This window comes from Megalops cyprinoides, chromosome 20, assembly GCF_013368585.1.
Source record: "Megalops cyprinoides isolate fMegCyp1 chromosome 20, fMegCyp1.pri, whole genome shotgun sequence".
NCBI classification, from domain to species: Eukaryota; Metazoa; Chordata; class Actinopteri; order Elopiformes; family Megalopidae; genus Megalops; species Megalops cyprinoides.
The window spans coordinates 12,755,582-12,782,387 of record NC_050602.1 but is presented as its reverse complement, the minus strand read 5'-3'; the positions used below and the strand labels follow the sequence as shown (position 1 = coordinate 12,782,387).

The 26,806-nt window shown below is 45.2% G+C and overlaps 2 protein-coding genes across 2 annotated transcripts; both read left to right on the top strand.

The window, feature by feature from the left end:
• Positions 1 to 753: 753 nt before the first annotated feature.
• ubxn7 (UBX domain protein 7) lies at positions 754 to 10,332 on the top strand. Its single transcript, XM_036554348.1, has 11 exons — positions 754 to 838; positions 2,219 to 2,375; positions 2,812 to 2,879; positions 2,961 to 3,026; positions 3,266 to 3,378; positions 3,730 to 3,876; positions 4,025 to 4,115; positions 4,210 to 4,340; positions 4,488 to 4,959; positions 5,591 to 5,670; positions 7,739 to 10,332. The coding sequence occupies exons 1-11, from the start codon at positions 769 to 771 to the stop codon at positions 7,898 to 7,900; spliced, it is 1,557 nt and encodes a 518-aa protein (XP_036410241.1). The 5' UTR covers positions 754 to 768; the 3' UTR covers positions 7,901 to 10,332.
• Positions 10,333 to 16,542: 6,210 nt separating this feature from the next.
• tfa (transferrin-a) lies at positions 16,543 to 24,052 on the top strand. The gene is made up of 17 exons (XM_036553727.1): positions 16,543 to 16,633; positions 16,896 to 17,047; positions 18,047 to 18,149; positions 18,419 to 18,610; positions 19,181 to 19,310; positions 19,993 to 20,048; positions 20,284 to 20,447; positions 20,552 to 20,702; positions 20,888 to 21,054; positions 21,544 to 21,640; positions 21,750 to 21,770; positions 21,870 to 22,034; positions 22,291 to 22,441; positions 22,566 to 22,633; positions 22,752 to 22,939; positions 23,324 to 23,513; positions 23,792 to 24,052. Exons 1-17 carry the CDS (start codon positions 16,594 to 16,596, stop codon positions 23,836 to 23,838), a joined length of 2,082 nt encoding a protein of 693 aa, XP_036409620.1. The 5' UTR covers positions 16,543 to 16,593; the 3' UTR covers positions 23,839 to 24,052.
• Positions 24,053 to 26,806: the final 2,754 nt, after the last annotated feature.

Genomic DNA, 26,806 nt, shown 5'->3' with positions numbered 1-26,806 from the left:
AAAATAAGTATCTGGGATTTGAACCTGCAAATTTGAATTGTTGCCCCTTCAAGCTGAACATTTCAAAGAAACATTTCTAACTCTCATAAAAGGAAAGGTCATTTAAGAAATTTTAATTTGTTTTGCATTTGAAGGAAGGTGTGCTGAACTACAGGCAAAAGAGGACTTGGGTAAGAAAGAGACCACAGAGAGAGAAGTGGAAACAGAGACCATGTTTACTTAATGAAATTATGCATGTAAGATGGATAGTGACTGAATACCTTTATATCTGAGTGTAAAATACAATAATTATAACGCAATATAATATACATACTTATTTAATGGACTTTTGTTGCAAATGATGTCAATCAGTTAATATCACTTTTCAGTGTCCTTCAAAGGTTGTACAATTACTTGCAGTCCAACCTTGGGACTTGCTGTGCATATTGGTTATAGCACCACTGTAATGGTCCAGTTCAAGTTTTGTTTGTGGGTTTTAGAGTGGGTATTTTGTTGAACCCTCTCTTTGAAGAGAGGGCACAAACCATGTGTGCTGTGTAGAGCAGTGCATCGAATTGAAGGCCACCATTCACGAGTATCTACATTTGCTTACTATTGAACTAAAGATAGAATGGATGTCAGACCGCATACTCGATAGTTCAGAGAACAAAAATACATTACCCATAATACCAAAGGCCTCTGACGCATACCTCCAAGCAGTGTAAGAATTCGCGGATGTAACAGAGCAATGCGCATGCGTACCGTTGTGTTGTTGTCAGCGGCGGTAAGATGGCGGCGCTCGGGGATGCATCAGCTCCGGGGCTGAACGGGTTAATACAGCAATTTACAGCCATAACGGGTAAATAATCTGTTTTCTAAATGTTGCAGTTTTGTTTTCCATATGGTATCTTTAAAGAAAATGTAGCGTGACAAGCACAAACAAACTGCAGAAAACTCGAGAGGGGCATTAGAAACTACCGCCCCCTCTGTCATGCAAAGGGAAAAAGCCTAAAATCGAAAGGAGTCACATAGAGACGGGCAAACGTGCATGATCACCAAAATAACACATTATTCATTTTGAGTTAACTAGCACGATCAAAGCAAAACAATATCATGGTTAATTCAAGCCTAGTTTTAAAGAGCCGTGCATAGATTTGCAATTTTGATATGCAGGTGCGCCGTTTTGTTTAATTTCTGGAATAAAGAAATGGAGGTTGTGTTCAACATTTTCCTGATGTAGCTTGCTGGCAGGCTCCTCCTAACCGTGGAATGGTGGTTCGACATAGCTAACGTTACCCTGAACTGAGGCTAGCGAAGAGATGTGCTCGCATTATCGCAGCACATCTAGAGAGTTAGCCAGCTAACAGGCTAGGTACCTGCTCGCTGAACTTGCCAAATAAACTTCTCTACTATTAGCTAGCTATTTCAAAACAATTTCACGAGGGCTAACGCATTATTTAGGTATATTATATTAATATGACGTTTTATCTTGACAGAGTCAGGAGCACTTGAGCGAAGTGCAGCCTTAGCTAACAAAACTACAGCGAACTAGCCATGCATTAATTGTTCCCTAGCTTGCTACGGCATAATGCCCAAGCTAAAGGCGCGGCATAAGTGTTGTAGCTGGAAAATATATATTGGTATCTGATTTACTGGCCATCTACCGCTGCGTGTTGTGGTAAAATAAAAAATGTAACGTTAGCTAAGTTGATTGCAACATGTTTTAACGCATGCGCACTGCGAGAAGGGACTTGGAGAACAGTTCTTTTGGGAGGCAAGTTGGATTGAACCACAGTAGTATGGTGCACCCCTTCAACTACATCTGGGAACGATATGAATAAGCATGAACTGTCTTGTAGCGGAGATAATTATGATGCACCACATTGAATTCACATTAACGATAGTCGGGGGGAAAAGCGCACGAATAGTTGACACAAATCTTTACAAGCGCATCAAACATGTCTGAATTAAAATAGTATTTTTCACTAGTTCTTTTTCAGATAGAAGTTTTACAGAAATATTTGTGATCCATCTCCAGGCTTGATGTTTTTCATACAATGTGGCTATCAGCTGTATAGGAATGTCCACCTCTCTGATTACCTTAATGATGGAAAGCTATGAATCTCTTCTTTAGTGGCATGATTATTCCTATCAATGGTATGAATCCATTTAAATGCAGTTTATTCTGATTTGCTTAGGTATGTATGTATCCACCAGGCATAACTTTATGTGCTTGCAGGGGCCACTGAAAGCGTGGGGAAGCACATGCTAGAGGCCTGTGACAATAACTTGGAGATGGCGGTAACCATGTTCTTGGATGGAGGGGGGATCGCTGAGGAGCCCAGCACCAGCTCCAGCTCTGCAGGGGCGTCCAGCAGCAGACTGTCCCGCTCGGAGTGAGTACCTCCACTGCTTCAGCAGCTTGGGGGGCGCTGTTCTGCCACTGTTAAGCTGTACTTTTCAGGCAAAAGCGTGTTAAATTAGCCAGAAGTTCTTGGTTCTTGGCTGCTTTCAATTGTGCAGTTATTGATAGTGAGGAAGTTAACACCATATTTGAGTGGACTTATGCGGTGGGTAAGAATCATGAGAACGTTTCTTGGATGGGTCCTTGTGGGACTTCTTATGCGGGGTTGTGTGTAGTTCTGACAATTCATAAATCTTGTAAAACCATTCATACACCAACTTGTTTCTCAAAGCATTCACTCCAGTAAGTGGTAATAGCTGATCAGGTGTTTGGGGTCAGTGCACCTCTGTAGGTGGTCGTGCCCAAGACTACTTGTAGGTAGCAGTGTTTGGCTACACAGGTGTGCTGATGTCTCTGCTCCTCTTCAGGGATGACGTGCGGGCACCTATCCCCCAGAAACAGGACATTCTGGTTGAGCCGGAGCCACTGTTTGGAGGTACTGTGCACCAAAGCCCTTCTTGCTCCAACTGCAGAATGACCAAGCTTTAGGATGCTCACAGACAGTTTTCTTCCATAGTGCCAAAGAGGCGGAGACCAGCTAGGTCCATATTTGACGGCTTCCGGGATTTCCAGACAGAAACCAGTAAGGAATAGTCTCTCCGAGTCTTCTTCCCCTTTCTCTCTGGGTCGTTGCCCTCTCTGCATCTTTGAGCTCTTTGAGTGATTGCTTTCACTGGGTCTATGATTCCATGATGTCATACCCAGAATCTGGGTTTAGCTCACAAGTATTAAGTCTCTAGCCTCATTAGTATCATCCTTGTAGCTGCCCGGGTGACCTCTGACCTCCTAAGTGTTGTGTAATACTCTTTGTTGTCCTGGCAGTCCGGCAGGAGCAGGAGCTACGTAACGGGAGTGCAGTGGACAAGAAGCTGAGTACCTTGGCTGATCTCTTCCGCCCACCTATTGAACTCATGCACAAAGGCAGCTTTGAGACAGTGAGTGCCTGACACACACACATACACAGAACATAACATCTGAGCTGTACATGTACATGCTTTATACATCCAGACGCACCCAGTCTTAGCTGTCACACTTAACGCCCGTGTGTACTAGAATAGAGCTGTATATGCCCTGTTTCGTCGCAGGGATACTAGATGCCTAATCTTTGGGCTTTCACTTTTTAGAAATCTTAATTCAGATGTTGATTGAGCACACAGTCATCTTGTGGTCAGGGTAGACACTCAAATCGGAACCAACGCTGATCGTCTTGAGTATGTCTGATAGCGCAGTGTTGGATGGTGGTGGTGACCATTCCTGTGTATATCTGCGTCTGTCTGTCTGTCTAGGCGAAGGACTGTGGGCAGCTGGAGAACAAATGGCTGATGATAAACATCCAGAACGTGCAGGACTTCTCCTGTCAGTGTCTGAACAGAGACGTGTGGAGCAACAATGCTGTCAGAACCATCATCAAAGAGCACTTCATCTTCTGGCAGGTATACACATTCGCACATGAGCACTGGGATGCAGGGGAGAACAGTGGGCCCCAAGATGAGCTCCTTATAAAGGTAAGCTATGCCAGTTTGTGTGTATATCAGTACTTACCTACTATGTATGTATGTGTTTTTGTGTATGTGCGTTCAGGTGTACCACGACAGTGAGGAGGGACAGAGGTACATCCAGTTCTACAAGCTCAATAAGTTCCCCTACATTTCCATACTGGACCCCCGCACAGGTAAGCTGCCAGCACAGATTATTTCGTTTTAAGATGTATTGTACCAGACTGGGTGATGGTGATTGTTGAACCTTCTGCTCTGTGTCAAATCCAGGCCAGAAAATGGTAGAGTGGAACCAGCTGGATGTGTCTTCATTCTTGGAGCAGGTCACGGGGTTCCTGAGCGAACATGGCCAACTCGATGGGCTTTCCAGTCGCCCTCCTCCTGCTAAACGCGCACGCTCTGTGAGTGTTCAGTTTTCCCTCTTTCTCTGGCCCCACAAGTCTGTCTTATTTGCTCTCCAGCCTCCCCCCCCCCCCGTTGTCTGTCTGCCTTCTTTTCTCTCTTGCTCTCTTTCTGATCCCTCCCCTTCTTCCTGACTCCACCCCCAGGAGAGCTTGATTGACGCCAGCGAGGACAGTCAACTGGAGGCTGCGATTCGGGCATCCCTGCAGGAGACGCACTACGAGTCGAACCCGGACCGGGCGGAGTCCCGCTCCGAGGACGACTCGGAGGCCGAGCCCTTCTCCGACAGCGAGGGGCTCATCTCCGTGGACGGCTCGGATGACGAAGGAGGAGGGGAGGGGCCCTCCAGCGCCCACACGTCCCCCCAGGCGGCTGCCGTGCCCTCCCGGCCAGACAGCCCCGCCCGGCACAGGAAGTCCCCGCACAAAGAGTCCAGCCACAGGAAGGAGGAGAGCAAGAAGAACCACCTGGAGCCGCCAGAGAGGTCGCGGCCGGGGCCGGGGCCGGACCCATACGACGGGGAGAACCACCGCACCACACAGGGCCAGAATTCGGGTTCAAGGCCCGCGGAGACCAGCGCGGAAGAACCGGGTGACCTCAACCAACCTGATGACAATGGTATGGAATGAGAGTGTTGTAAAACATACAGTGTGTTCTTCAGGTTGTCATCGAGATGCTCAGTGTTCCTTTTTCAGTCAGCTGTGGCATTCTCCGCAGGACTGCAGAGGTGCAGTAGGACCCACACTGCCTCTCTGCTTTTATCCTTTCACATTTACATTACATGTACATTTATTTATTTAGCAGACGCTTTTATCCAAAGCGACGTACAAAAGTGCATACAGTAAGTATAGCGACAGTACGGGGACAGAATGTGTACAGTTCCACAACGAGACAGTAGTTCTCAGCTGAGAGCAAGGTCTGTTTGAGGACACAGTACTATCTGATTTGTACAACTACAGCGTTATAGGGCAACTAATACGATACACCTTCAGACTTCAAACAGCAGACTTCAACAACTTCAAACAGCGCAATGAGTGTCAGAGTAAAGGCAGCATATAGTGTCGCCTTATAGTGTCACCAGGACTCAGTGCTCCTCCATGTCACTGGTGTACGTGCTCCCTGGTGTTACAGCATCAGTTAATTTTTTTTTGATAACTCTTGGGTTTGAAATCACACAAGCGGCTGGTCCTCAGCTCTGAGGTGTTTGCAGGTGGCGTTGGTCATAGCTTTGACTGAGATCTCCTTGCAGGTCCAAAGGCCAGGCTGATGCTCCGTTACCCAGATGGTCAGAGGGAGCAGATCACCATGTCCACACAGGCCAAGCTTATGGTGAGTGGAAGGAGATTCTGCCCAGATCAGTGGGTTTGGCAGGAGCAGCCTGGACGCAGATCCATCTGAAAAACAGACTGTGTTTCCCTTAGTTCATCTTGAGCAGTGACAGTTGGCTCCAAAAGGACATAGGAGTTCAAACTATTTTCCAACGTGTTTCTTTCACGCTGGTAATCAGGTAGCAGTCTTGCAGTAATGCTGGCTGCCTATCTAAAAACTTTGTATATGCTCACTTGGTAGCATCTAGCTGTAAGGGAAATTTACCCAACTCTACATATTTTAATGTTCTGCAACATTTGGTTTGTACAGCTTGATAATTTGTAGTTCTTTTATCTTGTGTTTGCCGCCCCGCTACATCCGCTATTGATGTTTAGAGGGGTTTTATAGGTATGTTCTCTAGATGCCAGGCTCCTCCCATAAGAACGTAAACAGTGGATGGCACTCTCTAACAGTGGATGGCAGCAGTGCTTCATGTGTTGTCTTTTTATGAAAGAAAAAAGGATTCTTAGCTCTTACCTGACTAAAGGTAACATATTAGATATTTTTACTCTTTGATAATGTTTTCACTTTTGCATATTGTAATGTCAGTGAACTACACATTTAGCCAGCTAGAATTTGAGTGAATTAATGTGTATTCATGCAGCCATTTTAGCCATTTCTTTTACAAAAAATGTGTATACAATGTATTGTTTAACTTCTAGCTGGCTGGATAGTAAGTGTGGAAAAAACCCCAAGAGTGAACAGAAACAAAAGTTCTCCCTCCTTCCTTTGCACAGCAAACAATACCTCCATCTCGCTGAAGTCTTGAGTGTTTACTTTTAGAGTAATTTCTGTTTGCTGCGGATTGCGCAGTTTACATGCCTTTGTGTCAGCCCCCCCCCCCCATGTCATAGGACAAAGAACCACTTCTGATAGATGTAGGGTGACCACATCCTGGCTACAGCGAGTAGCAGGTAGCCAACTATATCCCAGCTGGCATGCTTTCACACCCACCTCAGCTGTAGCTGGTTTTAAATGGAAGAGACCCTAATATATATGGCAGCATTACACCTGGAATGTCCACCTGGACATGGGTGAAGAGAAATGAGCCAGTGGTCTCTGCAGTGGATTGTTATTGTTACATTATCAGCCTAGTCATTGAATATAGTTGATTGAATATAGTAGATGCTGTCCTTGTATATAAACATGCAAAAAGTGTGTAATCACTGTGTAGAGCAGCTGTTTAGGTGGTGTGGTGTGTTGTGTGTTGAGGTGGTGTTCAGGACAGTTTGTCAAGGTGACGTGGGCTTCATTGTGTGAAAATGGTGTTGAGTACTCTGTTGAGATGGCGTGGGGCACGGTGTGTGCCAATCTGAGCACCAGGCATTATCTGAGCATTATCTTCCTACCTAGTCTACACCCAAGGAGTTGTAGTGCCTAGTGTGTCAGGGTCAAAGGTCAGATGGCAGAACTTTTCCCAACAGTGTTCATGAGAGGTGTATTTCACAGCCAGAGGTAAGATTAAACTCACACTTAACTCCCCCCGTCTGTACAACATGGCCCCACTGTTGCAGTAACCGAGCACAGCCGTACTAACCAGGCTAGAGGGTATGAGCTGGGGCCAAATATAGCTGATCTAGTGCATTGATTGTCTGTTACATTACATGCAATCATGTACTCATAACACAAGGCATCAAGCAATTGTGATGCACGCCCAGATTGAGACCACGGCCAAAGCTGAGGTTTCTCCCAAAAATAAACTCTTATTAGCTCTGTGTCCCTCTGGCTGTTTGCTCTGGTTAGCGATGGCTTGACTGGCTGTGCATTGGTAAAACAGGGAAAAGCCCATCTTGTTTGGAAGACATCTACACCCTTAAGCGTTGACCCCTTTAGTTGTCAGCGCTGATGCTAATGGATCACGCAGCTCACAGAGTACACCTGAGATTAATCGGAACAACAAAAACGAATCTGAACTAAGCAAGCCAGCCTAGTTCCAGCTCTCCAGTGGAAAAAGATATTTTTGGTGGGCGTGTTGGTGTCAGGGCTGTCAGGAGATTTGTTTTAACCTGCCCTCCTTTCTCTCTCTCAGGCGCTGGTGAAACACGTACAGTCGAAGGGTTACCCTAACGAACGCTTTGAACTGGTCACCAACTTTCCCCGGAGGAAGCTGTCTCACTTGGACTATGACATCACACTGCAGGAGGCGGGACTGTGTCCGCAGGAAACTGTGTTTGTGCAGGAGAGGAATTAGTGTCTCCGCCCACTTCCTCCCACTCTTCCTTCTTTTTATTTTTCCTCCATGGATCCAGGAAGACAGTGCAGATCATGCTCCTTCCTCCATGTTCTTACCGAGTAAAACTCACCCATTGCCCATCAATGAATTAACCACACTTTGGTTACTCTACTTGCAGTCACTGATATCTGTATATTTTGTATGGCCATCATTGTTTAATTCAACAAACTCTCAACACAGTCCACTGAAATTGGCTGACAAATACCTTGTACAAACCATAAGCCAATAAGACTGGAATGTGTTGATTATTTGTTGAGCCAAACATGAAGCCCAAATACAGATTTGTGTGTGCCACCTGTGTTTCAGGGAATTAAACATGTTCAGTCACAGGACCTAAGACCTTTTTGCTGATCTCACTTAGGAGAGGATATCATTGTTTGATTGTTTCTTTTTTTTTTGTTTGGATTAATTTGTTAAAGGATTGGTGTCATGAACATCAGCAGCCAGTTAAAAAATCCTCATTGACTGCAGACAGAAAGGATGTGGAGCACTTCCTCTACAGGAATCCCTCGAGTCAGTGGCCCCCATGGTGTTGTCATGGTGACGTGGGACCGTGAGTGCCCGGGTTACCGTAGAAACTAGCCTGAGGTTGGGGATGGATGGTCCTGGGGGGGGAGGTGTCATCGTTGTGCTCGAACCTGCACTGTAAAGGAATGGTGTAGATTGAGGTGTAGTCATAGTCATTTTCTTTCTCTCTCTTTTTTTAAATATGCAGCCCCATTTACAAAAAAAAGTTGTTGATGCTCAAATATAATCATCGAAACAAAGGGAACTTCAGCCTGCTTTCTTCGTCTGCTTCCCTTTTTTCTGTGGAACACTGCTGGAGCAAGTGGGTGGAGCCTCAACTGATGTCACAAAGGGGCGTGCCTGCCTGCTTTAAAATGAGATTTCGAGCCTTGTGATGAAAGAGGAAGAGCATAGTGTGTCTTTGCAGTCTGGCTGAGAAAAATGGTCTTTATGCATTTGGGTGTTTTTGGGCTGCAGTCTGAATGAGCAGCAGGCAGCAGTCATGACCGTGTGACCGCATTTCAGCAGTCCGTCAGTTATACTGATAGCACAATTTCGTAGCGTGACTGCCAAGTAGAGAGTGGTTCCTTGGAGCAGCGTGCATCCAATGTCTGTTGCAAATAAACAAAGACCACGGGTGCATTTTAGGAGACGCCTTTCTTAATTTCAATCACAGAAGTTAAAACACATTCATAAAAATGGCATTAACAACATGCAATATTTGTCATCAGCTCAAAGACCCTGATAATATTGTGATTGCTCAACTGCTGTTCAAAATGTGTGGCTGTTGTGGTCCCTTTCAGGTGACTTACTATTGAGCATTACTGACTGCAGTCTCAAGGTTGTCTATCAGCAGAAGCACAGCTACGGTTATATTTTCAAATTCAACTCTGATTAGCTCACCCAAATTCACCTGCCATGTGCTTGCCATCCACAGTGGACTGCATGGGCCCATGCTGGGTAATTGTTGCCTCTGTTTTCGATGAAAGGGGTTCTTGTGCTTCAAAGAGCATGTTATACACACCTGGACACAACTCAGCCCCTGGGGCGACATAGACCCCTGTATCTCCTGCCCTGTGCATAAGAGAGAGGGGTAGATTGAGTGCTCTTTGTGGCAGTCCAGATATCGGGTGGAAGCAAAACCAGATACCCTTGAGCTTTCTAGAACTGTGGTTTCTCTGTCCTAAAATACAAGTTCACACAATGGTAAATTTTTTTTTTTTGGATTTGACCAGAGGGGGGCAGTGTAAGTGTGGAACATGCAGGCTACTGCATAGTTTGCAGTCAGTGGGGTATTTTTGGCAGTCATAGCATCAGGATAGTTCTAGAATTTTCTCATGCATGTAAGAACAGTGTTGACTGTGACTTTCCATGAGTCCTTCCCTCGGTTAATGACCGATTTACTGTGCCCCTGGTACTGCATCGGCTTTGAGGAGCCGAGGTTTTGGTGACATTAAACTGAAGAGTTCAAACTCCTGAAACGGCTGACGAATTGATAACTTCTTGGACATGGTGTTTACAAGATCTGAATGCCATCGCCTAGACTTGGCCATTAAATGACTCTGTTAGCATTAGGTCATTGCTTTTAGCTCTTGTTTGTTTCTCGACTGGCCCCTGTGGGTAGAGTCTTAAATTTTATGTTTCTCTGCTGCAGGTCAGACCTGCACACCCCCACACAGTGGAGGTCTAGGGTGCGGGTGGGGAATGGGGCCTGAAGAACATGTGTGGAGTTGTCACTGTGAGAGGGTATCAGCAGCAGTCACCTGGTCTGTGGAATATTTGCACAATATGAGTGGAATGCAGTGTGTTCACTTAGGCGTGCACACAGAGGCTCATGTAGTGTAATGTACTGGTTTTATTCAGCACAGTCAGAACATACTGACTGACATGTCTTGTAACTGAAGTGGGGAAGGGGAGGGGTTGGGAGGTGGGGGGGGGGGTCATAATTTTTATACAGAGATGAGATCAGAGTGGGATTTTGTAAATAGTCCCTTTGCAGCGCTTCTTTTCGGCAAACTAGTCGACTGCACGTTCATGTGCAGTTTAAAGAAGTCTAAACCTCTCCTTGAATTTGGTCTTTAAGAGATTTAGTATCTCAACAATGGGAACAAGAGGCCTTGTTATTGTTTTAGATACAGAAATGCAACACTTTCTGTCCTTATAAACTGAAGCATTTTTGTGTTGTAATTTTCCCTGGACTGACTCCCCTGTTCATGTGGGAAAGATGCAGGTAGGAAGACTGGGTGGTATCCTGGCCGGATACCTGTGCTTATTATTATACCCCCTCAGCATAATCCGAAAAATGGCTGCATCCAGCAAATAGGCTTTTTACTGTAAATAATGACAGGGAGTAGCAGTAGAGCTGTGTGTTAGAATGAGTGTGTGAGAGACTGACTGTAAAAAAAGGTGTATGCTTTAAGGGACCAAACGTTTGTTTTTACACAACTTGTCTTAATATTGTAATATTTTACCTGCAAAAAAATCAACCAATAAATAAAAAAGTGCTTTTTCAACACCTGTGTTCTGGCGTCCTCTACAGGGTGCATATGTGACCAAAGGAGAAACCCTTTCACCAAATAAAAATATTTTTCAGTTGTGGATGAAACATGACACAAAGCAATCTGATCTCCCAGGGAGAGAGGAGCAAAATGTCCACCCAGCCAGGGCCATGGTGAGTTCAAACTGGTGGCAGGGCTGGTTTAGACACTCGCTGCTTTCTGGTCTGTTACTTGACTATAGTCACCATGGGTTATGTCAGGGCCGTGTGCAGACCGTGTGCAGGGCAGAGGCGTTAGCATGGCTTAGCAATAGTTGATTTGGCAGAAAAGAGCACCTTTGGCTTTAGGATGTTTGGACTTTTAGGGGACTGAAGCCCCCCGAGCACCCCCACCATGCTCATATGCCTGGGTCATGTGCTGGTTTGCTGTGTACAGGTTTGAAGTGCTCGCTGCTTGCTGTTTGGTGTGGTTTGACGCAGGGTTAGTGATATTATGGCACATGTGCGGCCTGGGAGGGATTGATGTGTGTCTGGTGTACAGTCTACCTGAGTGTAATAGCCCTCTGATTGGATGGGTGAGAAGGCTGAAGCTGAAGCTGCTCTTCTGGGTTAGGGCTCTGAGGACTGAAGCTAAGCCCCATTTTCTGGTGCTTTCTGATCTGGGGCTGGTGTGAACCCTGACTCTGCTTGAGTTTGGCACACACCTGCATTTATCTCCCCGCCAGTGTTGAGCAGAATCTGAGAGGCCTCACCTCATAGCACCTCGACCATAAACCCACCTTCACTCTGCAAAGTGAATATTTCTGTTTGTACGTTATCCCTGCTGACCTCTGACCTCTCGTACAAATGTACCAGGTCAGAGCAGAGTGAGGGAGCTACAGCTGTTCAAACAGTGATGCATGAGGCCCACACAGCTACAGAGGCACTGAACTGTACAGGTGTAGCTGTGAGATGTGAGGATAACGCCACATGCTGTAGTATGTCCAAATCTAGCCTGACATGGCTACTCTGCTGCTCAGGTTTACCTTAAATTAGCTTAATGGATGTCCGCTGTATGCAACACCTTCACAAACCCATTTTTATTTCTTGAACAATCCACAAAATGGATAAACTTACAGTGACTATTAGTCATATGGTAGTTTGGAGCTGAAATGCAGAGCTCAGTGTGTGGGTTGTATTATTTCATTCATACTTTTCTGCTCGCACTCTAGACGAATTGGGATGTGTGCGTATTTCTTGTCCTTGGAGCTAAAGGTTCACATAAGCACTCCACCAGTTAAACCCCAGAAGAGGATCAATGTGAGTTAATGTATGACTGTGACGTGTCCGAAGCTTGACCTCTGAATGAATGCACTATGCTTTTCAAATCTTTGATAAAAAGTGGGTCAGGCACGGTCCAGAAAGGCCAGCCCTGAATCACGTGTTCAAGCTAAAATGCAAAGAGGCCAAATCTGACATTGAGGAAACATTTCTGATCCATTGAAACGAAAGTCCCACATAGTTCTCTGCGTCTGACAGACCCAGCTGATCCAGGATGCCCTCCCTCTCTCATTACATGTGTCTTAAACCTTGCAAAAAAGGCTCTCAGATTAGCCCTGTGTTCTGGTGTGATGACCCAATCAGCTAGGAGCATCATTCTGTCTGGTGTGTCCAGAATCTTTCAGAAAAAATACAGATCAGTCTGTGAAATACCTGTAAACGCTCAGCCTCCAAAGTGTACATCAGCTTGGACTCTACCCTCATCAGTCTTAAGGCATTTTATACTTTTTTTATACTCAACAGCACTGTACTCTAAATGTATGTTATAGTACATTTGCTTAGCAGGTACTGTTATCCAGAGCAACTTACAATTTTCATGTGTTACCCATCTATGCAGCAGGATATATACTGAGGCAGTTCAGGTTAAGTATCTTCACCACAGGTACAACAGCAATGTCACACCTGGAATCAAACTGGCAACCTGCTCCTTACCACTGTGCCATTGACATTTTACAGGAAAAAATACAAAACATCATCTAAACCACCTCTTCCAATACCTTAAGCTCTAAGGAGCCCTAAGAAACAAAACTGATAGGAACTTAATGACAGAAGGTGCCAACTTCTTCATCGCTGTTCAATAAAAAAACAATATTGAACATCTAAATGTGCACCCCCTTTCTTCGCTTCCCTGAGGAGAATGGATTCCCCTTCTCTTCCCCCTTCCATTCATATAGCCTCTTCTGTATACTACAAAACACCATACCTCTATCTACATATTGTCTTCCTCTTTACTTCCTCTTTTATTCTTCAATAATCTTCAACAGTCTCAAGAATGAAGGCAGCAACATTCACAAACCCCTCTATGTAGTTGATTACTTTCATGCATTGCCATGTTATCATGACCCTGCCTGCCACAGTTTTTGCACCTCTCTCTTTGTAATGTTTCTTTCCTCTTGCTGTTGGCACCCCTTTGTGATTATATAATGTTATTGTTCTGTTATTAATTAAAAAAAGAAGCAGGTCGGCGGGGGTCGGGGGGGGGATTGGGGGAAGGGGGGCACTGCAGGGATCCCATCAAATGGACAGCGAGGTGGTCAGTGGGAATTTACATAATGGCAGTTGAGGCACAGAGACACAGGGGTGAAGTTTTTGCCTTTAGGAGCACTGTTCTAATGAGTTTTCGTACCACCCCAGAATCTTGCATGGCACTCAGATTACAGCACAGCCCAAAGTGCTCAGATCAGGACCTGGGCTGAGGCCAGGGTTTTAATCTTACTATGCCAAATGCTCACATACTTGATAAGTACGTGATTTTATTTTGCATGAAGTAAACCAATTATCTCCTATATTGATCATCTTCGATGATATCTATTGAGTTTTGGTTACAGTTTGCGGAGGGAATATAGTTTCAGTGTCTCTCCAAATTGTCTTGGGGACAAGAAGTTTTACAGTACGATATCACTTTTGATAACGAATGGGCCCCTCCGGTATGATATTGAACTTCTGTGTGCAGACAACAGGTGTTGTATGTTATAACATACGTGTCTATTCAGTCATATGTGAAAACATTTAGTTTGGAGTGCAAGAATTTTTGAGTACTACAGCAATTAACCCAACCTGTCACAGTACATTACAATTTGAACCTCTGCAACAACAGATACGTGGAAACAGATAATAACCATCTGCATTTGCAGGTCATAACTGGTTGTTAAAGGGATCATATTTCAAAATCATTTTCCTTACATAATGATAATATTGACCCCAGCCCCTGAGCTGACTCCAGTCACGCATTTCACGACAGCTTTCCTCCTGAACCTGATCTCAGTTCAGGTTTTTTATAAAGGATGCCCCCCTCTCCCCCTTAATCATATTCAGTGGTGTCTGCGTGAAGAGGTGAGCAGGGGGCCGTCTCTCTGGGTCCACTGAACTTTACTCTGCAAACAATCCCAGCAGGCTTTTGGAGAATCATGACAAGGCACTTTCCAGTCCACTGGAGCCAGGCTGCATTCCAGAGAGTGAGAGCAAGGGGAACAGTGAGAGACAGTCCCAGCAAGGTGTCCATTGCAAGCAGCAAGAACACCACACAAGGAACAGTTATTCTTTGTTCAGGTGTGTCCGAGGGCAGTCCTCTGTTGGGAAGGAACTGGCTCGACAAGACCGAATTCCCAAAAGTCATTTGACCACCCCCCCCACCCCCCGCTACCACCACCACCACTACTCTCCCCAAACCTGCAGATGCAGTTGTGCCACTAGCTGTCCATAGAGGAAACCTTTTCACAGCCAGAGATATGTGACAATATTTGTGTTCTAGCAGAGGGATTAGGTGAGGGTGGAGGAAAGGTGAACAGTTCCTTTGTTATGGTGCTCAGCGAATGTTTTCAAACAGCGTTCGATAATCGCAAGTTTGCGGCCATGGGTTCAGCTGTTACCTCAAAGAGGACCCTCTCCCTCCTCCCAAGACCTGGTTCCATGAGTGCAAGTGGGGTCCAGGCCGCCGAGGAAACAGTGCAGAGCGGAGCGTGGTGGCCCTGCTCTCCATCTCCTGTGATGTGAGTTATTGACTGAGCAAACATGGGTCCTCGGTTCCCTGTGAATGCACCTGGTGCACTGCAGTCTGGTCCTGCTTCTATAGGTGCGCAAGGTCAGGGGAATAAACCTGCAAGCACCATTTATTCCACATTCGGTTCCTCTGGTCACCCCACTTATGCTGGCCAAAGAGAACCATTTTAACCTCTCATCTCTGTTTTTTGCTCTGAATGGAGGTGATCTGAAGAATAAAGAATGAGCTGGACTCCAGCAGAAGCACACATTGCCATCGCTGCACTCATTGTACTGTCAAAACATCAGCGTGTCTGTGTGTTCATTGGGAAATAGAGACCGCTTGTGTATATTGTGCGATAACCAGATTAGACATTTTACCAAATTTCTCAATGCTCGCTGTTTGCTGAGGTTGGTAAAAATAGTCAGAAACAAAGAAAGACTGTGCCACATTCCACGGGCCATACAAAGTCTGTTTTTAAAGTAGTTTCATAGTACAAAGTCATGCCACGGGAGTGATCCAGACTAGTCATTTTCTTCTGCTGCAAACCTCAAAGTGATCTGAGATTATGAGCCTGCATAAATCCTTATGGTATAAATGATGTAAGGTACTGATTTGTTGCACAAAGGTGCCTTACTGTTTCCAGTAACACTGCAAGCAGAAGCCCACTGCTCAACCATCTTATTAGGCAGTGTACCACTGGGTTTGCTGCTTTAGGATATGCCTCTGTACCTATGTCTGGACCAAATACAGGATCAGATTAATCAGACTACTTCTTTTCCAAACCACCATTTGTTGCAAATAAAAGGATCTCATACCAGATCCTAAGACCTTGGAGGCCACTGGGTCGTGCATGTAGTAAAACAAGTTATCAGCATATTTATCTATATAGCACAGTGGTGATACTTGATTCTGTGGCTAACAACAGCCCCAGCCCTATCCCTCGCGACATCCGACGATAAGGGGAGCGATGAGATGTATACTTAGTATACTTCAGGGGAGCGATGAGATGTCTTTCTGCTCTGAGGAGTGTTTGGTTGAAGCAGCTGCATATGGCAAAACCGCAACGCAGGACAGCAGCTGTAGACTGGGCTGTCTCAACATACAATATCTATACATGTGCCCATACAAAACGCTAGTTCTCTATTAGTATTCTCTAAACAGCCCTTAAACCGTTTGAGAGAAAATAACTGACCTGATAATGCTCACGGCACATAATCGGGTCTGCTTGTCATAAGCGCTGCAGGGGCAAGTGGCGAGTTTGGGACCTTTGAGCTTTGTGTAACCTCGCAGCAGGAATGGGTAATTGCAATATGTAGTACATCTTTATCTTACATTTCCACATTCCCGCGCGCGGAAATTCCCACATGAAGAAATATCCGACATCAAATCGACCTCTACAACTACCCCCTCCGAGAGTAAATTTGAGCCCCCACATCTTGTTTGTCGCCGTATTCGGTGTCCAGTTATGTTCGCCAGGTATTGGGAAAGCTTAGACAAATAGTGAGCTTTTTTTTCCAGCAAGCTCAGCCCACCGGTCGGGTATAAAAGCTGCAGCTCGCCTAGGTTAGGTCTGCTGCGCTCCTCCGGAGAGTTCTGCTCTAGGTAACAGCTCCGGGACTCGCCGACATGAACCTTCTCCTGTCTTCCCTCCTCCTCGGATGCCTCGGTAAAGTATAGACCCTGCAGTTCCCCAAATACAATTTACATTTATTTTTTTACCTGTTCACCTTTTTTCTCTTTTTATCAAAAAAGATAGGGATAATAGAATCTCTAAGATGACGATGACAGAACTGATTCTTGTTGACCGCCACCGTAATTACTGACTATAATAATGTTGTTGCAGTGATTAGAGTCACACTGTAAGGTTAGTATGAAAAACTGTGTCCGATATTATACTGTCCGCTCACTGGAGTGGTGTTCCTCCGTAGCCACGGCGCTGGCTGCTCCTGCTGATGTCAAGGTGAGATGGTGCCTGAAGTCTGAGGCAGAGAAGAAAAAGTGTGACGACCTGGTGGCGAAAGCGCCGCAGTTCAGCTGTGTGCTGAGAGAAGGGTCCGAGGCCTGTATCAAAGCCATCAAGGTAAAACATTTCGTTTCGTTTGTCACCCCCTTCGCAGCATCCGGCGTATTGTCAGCTCTCTGGTGTATATGGAAATTAGCCATAAGAAGTGATGATAGTGTGATAGTGCCGATCGAGACATCTCGAATGTATGTCGAGACATCTCTTCAGTTGCGTGCTGCTTGTAAAAGTGACTCGATGAAATGGAATGGGACATATACCAACTACTTTTACAGTAACAACACACATTAAAAAAAAAAAACAAAAAAACAAAACAAAACAAAAACCGTGATCCCATAGCAGGTATTAATACAAAAACAGAACCATAATCTTTAGAGGCAGAATCTTCAGAGTAATGCAAACACCAATCTTTTTTGTAAAATGCCATTGAATTATTCACTTAATTAACCAAAGAAAAAACAAATTTCTGCATAACAAATTACATGAACAAACAGGAGACAACCACAAAAACCCACAATACGTGCATTGCATTAGATATTTGAATGAATGTGCTCAAAATAAGAGATAAGAAAATAAAATGATTGGAGTATTTTGAAAACAAACTCATAAAGCATTGGTAGGTCAAGTGAGAAACATTGAAAGTGTTATGTCATGAATAAAGTAGATTAGCTTTTGAAAACTGCAAAAGAAATACTTTTGGTTGTGGTTTTGATTTTTGTATTTTATGTGTAAAATGATTTCTGCAAAGCATGTTATTTAGGGTTGTTTGTCCTTATAGTCTTAAAAACACACCACCGATGTATAACTGTGTAAAAAAACAATGAGGCACAGCAATTGCCTTCCTTGCAGACGAATTCTAGAGTCCTAAGGGGTGTCTCCGGCCCCAGGTCTGGAGAGGGCGTGGTTCAGCATAGCATGGCTTGGTACTGCGTGGATGGAATGTGGCTACAGCGGTGTGTTTTGTGGGTAGTGTTGGAGCATGTGCCTCACACAGCCAACTGTCAGAAAGACTATAACAGTATCCCTCACTCCCTCTCCCTTCTTTTCTCTCACTGCCAGGCAGGAGAAGCAGATGCCATCACCCTGGATGGAGGTGACATCTACAAGGCAGGACTCGCCAACTATGACCTTCACCCCATCATCGCCGAAGACTACGGCAAAGGTAAGATACAGGCGGTGCCACGGCAGCGAATGACATCATAACATCATCGTTATGAACGAGGTCATCCCTATACATTGCAGTAGGAGTCCAGCATCATCAGTAGAGACATGCGTCAGTATTTTGCAGTCATTTAGGAAAGCAATTTTATCGAAGAAGAAGTCCATAAAAATGAGTGCTTTGATACTCCTCAGCATACTTTCTTTAATCTAAATCTAATACTGAGATAGGTTGCATAAAAGAGAGTTGGTTCTCCTTCTTCCTGCCTGTAGACTCTGACACCTGCTACTACGCTGTTGCCGTGGCAATGAAGGGAACTGGCTTTGGGCTGAAGGACCTGAGAGGGAAGAAGACCTGCCACACAGGTCTGGGGAAATCCGCTGGGTGGAACATCCCCATCGGCACACTGCTGTCGCAGGGGCAGATCGTCTGGGGCGGCGTTGATGATGAAGCAATTGAGAAGGGTGAGTAGCCGTACTGCATTTTGGGACTTAAGAGGAGTCTGTAGCCTCCGCCATCTCCATACCAAAGAGTTCTGGGTCCACACTGTAAAAATGTAAAGTTTATAATCCCAGGAATACTAGTTAAGACACACCCACATTCACATAAATAGTGAATGTGGGTGTGTTGTAATGGTTTCAGTGGCATGTCAGCGTAGTAAAAACGTACGTCAGTGTGCTTTGAAACGTGTGAATATGTGTTAGTGTGTCAGTATACTTAAGTGTTGCCCATGTGCTGAAGTATGTTTCAGTGTGTTTAAAGGTGTGTGTGTGTCTGCACGTGGAAGGAGGTGTCCGTGTGTTGAAGCAGGTGTCCGTGTGTTGAAGCGTCTGTGTGTGTGTGTGTGTGTGTGTGTGTGTTTATAAACATGTGTGTGTGTCTGTCTGTTGAAGCGTGTCAGTGTTTTTAACAGTGTGTGAGCGTGCGCACATGTGTCGAAATGCATACCACTGTGTTTAAACATGCGTAAGTATGTGTCCACGTGTGAAATGTATGTCAGCGTGTTTAAACGTGTTTCCTGGTTATGTGTGCAGCTGTGTCAGAGTTCTTCATGGCGAGCTGCGTTCCCGGGGCAACTGGGTATCCCAAGCTGTGTCAGCTGTGCAAGGGCGATTGCTCCCGCTCACACAAGGAGCCCTACTATGATTACGCTGGCGCCTTCCAGTGAGTACCATGCCCTCCACAGGACTGCCCTCACTCATCCTTCCGTACCTACCGTATCTGTCTCACCCGTATCTGCCCCATGCTCATCTCTCTACAGCAGAATACATTACATTCTCACTGAATGTCACCAAATTGTACTCCAGGGTTAAAGCCCTGCAGGTTTATCCAGTCATTCACAAGTTGTTGAGCAAAAAGGTGCATCTCATCTGCAACCCTAACCCTAACGTGAGTCAAAGACGCTGGGCCATGACACTTAGAGGCTGTGTCTGATTGTATTTGAAGGTATATCGTATTAGTTGCCCTATAGGCTGTAATTGTACAAATCTGATAGTATTGTGTCCTCAAACAGACCTTGCTCTCAGCTGAGAACTGTCTCATTGTGGAACTGTACACATCCTGTCCCCGTACTGTCGCTATACTTACTGTATGCACTTTTGTAAGTCGCTTTGGATAAAAGCGTCTGCTAAATAAATAAATGTAAATGTAAATGTATTTCTCATTTATCCTGATGCTAGTGCCCTCCCATGTCCAAGGCGTTGTTTTATTCATGCTGTGCCCTGGTTAATGTGCCCATTGTGGCTCAAAGGAACATGTAGGAGGAGGTAAAACATGCAGGTTAGCAACTGCGGCTTGTTCACTAAGCTTGGCTCCTCTGATATGCCTGTGGCTTCTCCTCCCACAGGTGCCTGAAGGATGGAGCTGGGGAGGTGGCCTTTGTGAAGCACCTAACTGTACCAGGTGATTGAATTCAAATTCAAATTCTAGTGGTGCTGTACTGGCAGGGCTCCACACGACACAGTATTACCAAAGCAGAGTTACAAATGTGAAATATAGGATGCACTGATAACAATGGTGGTGACAACAGTGCTCATAAAGGTGATAATGCTGACTTTACCTCACAGTGGCCTTGATTATGATAATGGCAGGAATAGCGCACGCAATGCTGACTCCGCCTCCTGCTTCCTGTCTGCAGCCTCAGAAAAGGCGGGATACGAGCTGCTCTGTAAGGACGGCTCCAGGAGGAGCATCGATGAATACGCTGAATGCCACTTGGCCAGAGTGCCGGCCCACGCCGTTGTTAGCCGCAAGGACCCCGAGCTGGCCACCCGCATCTGGGAGAGCCTTGAGCTCGTCAAGGTACACGTGTTGGAACCTGTGCCGCCTAACTGTTCAACTGTTACACCTGTACCATTCCCCTGAATATATGATTCTAATATCATCTTTGTGTGTGTGTGGGGCAGGACTTCAATCTTTTCTCCTCTGAGGGCTACCCAGCTCAGAATCTGATTTTCAAAGACTCTGCCAAAAAACTGGTCCAGCTGCCCAAGTCAACAGACTCCTTCCTCTACCTGGGTGCAGAATATATGAGCACCATCCGTGCACTGAAGAAAGGTGAGACACACACACACACGGACACACACAGAACCACGCATGCACACGCGCACGCGCGCACACACACACACACACACACACACACACACACACACACGCGCGTGCACAGGCATACAGACTGTGTGATGAAGGACCTCCAGTATCATTGCTGGCCCTTTGACGTTTCCCGGACCTTGTGCCCACAGACGTTATCAGTGACCCTGTGTCAAAGGCGGTGACATGGTGCGCTGTGGGACATGCTGAGACCGCCAAGTGTGACCAGTGGAGTGTCAACAGCGATGAGGGTGACGGCAGACCCAAGATCGAGTGTGCGCAGGGGGCCTCCGTGGACGAGTGCATCAAAAAGATCATGGTACAGGGGCTGGGGGAGAGCTGGATGGGGTGGGATTCCGCATGCTTCTATCTGAGCTGACCGCCGGAGGCCTTTCAGTAAAAACAAAAGGAAACACAAAGGAAAAATTAGTTAATATTAGAAATATAAGTATTTTCAAGCTGTTTCTTCCCTTAGAATCTAGTGGCGATCAAAATTGACCACACCAAGTTGTCTCAGAAGCAGAGAGCTCATCCTTTCATTTTACAGTTTTTATTCACTCTGACATCAGAACATTACGCTGAGCCTGTCAAGTATATTAGTGGTGAATGGGCACTTGATATCAGACCTGTTTTAAGTTTTATAGTATTCCTACAGCTTCTTTTCCAAGATCCACCACAGCAATTACACAAAACATACAGACGATTGAAGCAAAACACAAGTCAATTTTACTTTTATTATTTGTACCTCCCCTGTGACCTGCTCACCTGCTCTCTGTTCTGTTTCTTTCTGCTAACCCCCCCCCCCCAGCGTAAAGAGGCAGATGCCATGGCGATGGATGGTGGGGAGGTATACTCTGCTGGGAAGTGCGGTCTGGTTCCGGTCATGGTGGAGCAGTATGAAGCAGGTACAGGCATTCACCTTTTCTCCTGTCTTTCCATTCATCCATCCATCCATCCTATTGTGTCTGAACAAGAAACTAAACCTCTATGTATCTGTCTGACTCTTTTTTACAGAGAAATGTAGCACACCAGGAGGTGAGTGTGCTATTCTCAACATGTGCTTGTACATTGCATGGAATCTGCAAAAATTCCCTCTAATCAGAAGCTTCTAACTGGTCCTACTGTCCCCAACAGAGACAGCATCGTCCTACTACGCGGTGGCGGTAGTGAGGAAAGGTTCAGGCCTGACCTGGAGCGGGCTGAAGGGAAAGAAGTCCTGCCACACCGGACTGGGCCGCACCGCCGGCTGGAACGTCCCCATGGGCCTGATCCACAACAGCACCGGGGAGTGCGACTTCTGTGAGTGCCTCCTCCCGGGATACGGGGATCTTGGGTCACAGATCGCATGGATCAGAGGTCAGAGGTCTTGGAGAGTGCTGAACGGGGGTGTACTTTCGTGTACAGCCTTATAGAGGGATGGACCTTACACAGAGTTACAGAGGCCGGGGCTATGGGTACGCAGAATGGACACAGCCAGGTCCCAGCAGATCCTGGGCTGGTGGGGGGTAACGCCGCTCTCTCTGATCTCCTTGTCTGTCCCGTTTCCACTGAACAGCCAAGTTCTTCAGTGCAAGCTGTGCCCCTGGTGCCGAAAAGGACTCCCCCCTCTGTGCTCTGTGTGCTGGCAGCGGCAAGCCCGTGGGGGATGACGACAAGTGTAAAGCAAGTGCCGAAGAGAAGTACTACGGCTACGCCGGGGCATTCAGGTATGGCAGGGCCGTTGTGGTGAGCCCTCTCTCATTTGGCCTGCGGTGCATGTGGGGAATGTCTGTCTCTCTCCATCTGTGTGTGGCATGTGTGTGAGCGGTGTCTCTCTCTCTCTCTCTGCAGGTGTCTGGTGGAGGGTGGTGGCGATGTTGCCTTCGTGAAACACACCATCGTACTGGAGAACTCAGATGGTAAGAGCGTCTGTTTGTTCACCTGACTCTCACACACTTTGCACGTGTGTGTGTGTGTGTGTGTGTGTCTGTCAGGGGCTTGCAGTAAACTTGCCTATCCCTTTGCCTTCTTCTCCAGGACAAGGTGCTCCCTGGGCGAAGGACTTGAAATCCGACGACTTTGAGCTGCTGTGCCCCAGTGGGCCCACCGCCACTGCCCCTGTCAGGTCCCACCTGGGCTGCCACCTGGCCAAAGTGCCCGCCCACGCTGTGATGACACGACCCGAGATCAAGAGCACAGTAGTGTCGGTCCTGCAGGACCAACAGGTAGGAGACCTCTATCACACCCCAACAGCTACACTCTGAAAGTCTGAAAGCTACACCCCAACAACTACAGCCTGAACATTTGCTCCCAACGAACATGCCCCGGCGACCCAGGAGGGTGCTGACATGCATTGTTTGCACGGGGGTTTGCTGAGGAAAACATGTGGTTCACAGATAGCCTTCTGATATTTTCACACATGGTCTGTTTATCATAAAGCTCTTTGCTTCACATCCCAGTGAAGAAGGGATTAGTCCAGTTATTGATGTGATTTACTCTATCACAGACTTTGTATAGATGTTTCAGAGGTGGGTTTTCAAGGCAACTCCTATCTTCCAGACATGTGTCAATATGAAGTCAATAGAGAACTTTTCCATATCCTCCCACAGTCCAAGTTTGGAGCCTCCAGCTCAGGCAGCTTCAAGATGTTCCAGTCGGATGGAGGAAAGAACCTCCTCTTCAAGGACTCCACCAAGTGCCTGCAGAAAGTTCCGGATGGTTCATCTTTCAAGGCGTTCCTGGGGCCTGAGTATTATGCCTCTATGACCTCCCTCAGGCAGTGTGCTAGCAGTGTGTCAGGTGGGCTCCAACTCACACCGCTGTGTCATATTCTTTCATGCTATAAGGTGGTTTGTCATATGTGTGGTAGTGTCACTCTTGAAAAATACAATTTAAATCACAGTCTGACCTAGTGAAACAGCAGATGTTGAGCACCGTCCAGCTCATACTGTTAGCCTGAGAAGGTGATAGCTGACCCTATGCCTGATGGCGCTGTAAAGTGATAACTGACAGCACATCTGGCAGTGGTGTAGAATGGTTAATGACACCCTGGGTTTTCCTCTTTTTGCCCCCCACAGATCTGGAGCAGGCCTGCACCTTCCATTCCTGCCAGCAAAAGGTGTAGAGGAATTCTCTGGAACCCCCCCCCCCCTCCCCCCCGTCCTCCTCTGCCTCTCAGCCAACCACTAACACCCTCTACCAAGAGTGCAGGAGGGGCAGGGATCTCTTTACTTTGCTGAACTTCCAGTTTGTTACAAAAATGTACAAAAGAAAAAAACGCTTTCCTAATAAAAAAGATTTTCCACCCCACAGATGGTGATCCTGATGTTCATATATCTGACATTTGCTGGTGTTAACATTTATATTTGATGTCTGCATTTCTTTGCATGTTTACATATGTGTGTGTGTTAACTTCTGCAATACCATATTTGTGGTTCACATAAGTGATCAGAATTCTAAGCCATTAAAGTAAGATAGATGAAAGCCAGTTCCCTGGCCTTACTGAGAATGCCATTCTTATGAGTATTAAAATGAGGGAGGATTCTTATATTCAGTCTGGCATTTAGTCAGTTCAATATACTGACATCTATTTTAGGATTAGAGCATTACAATCTTCATTCTTCCATTTAGAGCTGATATTTTGAATGCCATATGCATCCACACACTACACACCCTGTGTGACACACTGATGGAAAATGGTTGGTCACTGATGGTTCAAAGATCAAAAGATAGTCAACACATATCATTAGGTCCCCATATAACCGAGGAAAGGTTACAGAGGCACAAACTCAATGCAATCCTCCATTCTGGCTCATAAGCTCTTGACAGGAGTCCACAATTTCATTATGAGTGTGTTTTGTTCAATAAATGAAAAGGCAAAACCTACACAGCAACAATAGCAATGTGTTCAACATTTATTCCCTGATGTTTCAAGATGTCTGCACAAAAATAAGGCACATAATGAAGGTTTCCCACTGCTAAAAATAACAAATCAGAAAGAATGGAAAAGGAATGTAGCCTTAAACTGTAAACTGATTGAATGTAGCATTAAACATGGATGAAATGCTGTATTTTACATTCTCACAATACAATGATGAATGTAGAAACAAGCATATCATTAGGAGTATGTACGAGTCTAATTGTTTTGATTTATCGTTGAATTAATGGAATGCTGAGTGTAATTCCAAGAATGGGATTATCACAGCGAGGAAAGATCAAAGGGTACAGACACAGCAAGGGTGACGTTTTCTCTGAATTTGAGACAGATGTTATAGTTTGTCTTTCAAACAGTGAAAGGTTAAACCTTTACCATGATGAACAGTGACCGCCTGATTCATCGTTTGGCGACATTGCCCTTCTCATCCAAACTCCTGTTGACGCTGGGGCTGCACTTCGTGAACTCCAAGCACACAGACAGTTAGATGTGCTTCTTCTTCTTTCCCCCCATGGACACTAGTACCCTCTGCTGGCCAATTCTGAGACATCAGGGAGGTATAGCACTGTCTGGGTTACTGCTAAGAACCCGTAAAGGAGAACTCATCCTGATTGGATCTGTGGGTGATGGCACGATGTTCATTAAACTGGAACGAACCAAACAGTTCACCCATCTTTTATAGCATGTTGCTGCTCATGCCATCTTCAAACTTAGTATATCTCCCTCCTAATATCTATTTGAAATGGTATGCAAGGTTACTGCAAACTTTGCAGGATTGGTCTATTTTATTGAAGTCATTTTTATGCGGAATACTACAAAGTGCTTAAAATGACTGAAATTTAATTGAGTTCCTTAAAAATAACTACAGCGAAACACAAAAGAACATCTCTCTGAAGCAATATTAAACTATAACAGCATTTGTTAAGCAAATAGATGAAATTTGTAGTAATAGTTAGAAAATGTGATAATTTTATTAATGTTTGTGCCAGATACGAGAAACATGTATATTACAGAAGGGGAATTGCGTACAAATCATCCAAGGTGTCCAAATAAATGCATATTTATAATTGCAATCTCGTGCCACACCAGAGAACATCCACTTCAGAGACAAAATGTACTGAGATATCATGTTTTTAAAATACCATACCAAACACATTTGTCATGTGTAAAAATTGTTAAATAATTTCAAAGATTTAAAGAGTTTAAAACACTATTAATTAATTAGATATGCTTTTGATTATTTGAAACCTTGTTGGAGACAGTCAGATCAGAAACGATTTTGCGTTTTAATTAATATTATATAACTTAAACGTAAAATGACAACATTTTATAAAACAAAATCATTGTCAATATCGAAAACAACATACAACATCATAAAGCAATATCGATTTTATTTGTGGTGTTCCTAGAAACAAACAAGCAGATGTGTCCATTTATCACACTCGATACTTTTTTTTTTACTTAAAGGATGAATGCCCGTATGCACAAGCATTCACTCAGCAAACATGGGCAATGAACAGTTAATTTAAATATACTTAGCTATTTATATTTCCCTAATATGATAAAGAGAAAGCTAAGATAAATGCTTGAAATTGTTTAAATAACAGGGTTGTTTGATTTTCTGGTACTACACAACACTGGTGGAACTGCTCGTGAGTATCGGGTAATGCCCATGACTAGTATACACAGTGTTGTGTGATGCCAACATCCCATAGTTGTTACATAACCCCCTAAAACTTTACAGTCAATAAAAGTCGGGACAATTGCAGATTTGAACGTAACATTACCTGCGTCTCTTTGTGTTGTCTCTGCAGACTTTCGACACCAGTCGCTAGGCAGTGAGGCCAATTAATGTAATTATGAAAGCATGGTATTCGAACGCCAACTCAAACCAATATTTTTGGAAATAAACCTGCGATCAATCGATGAGCTGACTGTCATCGATCTGAATACCATATTGATTGATCCTGAAATAAAAATGGGAGGGAGGAAATGTTAGGGAATCTTTTTTGTAACATGCAGGTCCACGGATGCTCATAGTATCTGTATCCCTTAGTAGGCTAAAACAGATGGTCAATAATGGATAAGATGTCATAAAAGATCAACGCAGACACAAAGGCTGACCAAGGACCGCTCAGGACCCCATATCTGCTTTGTC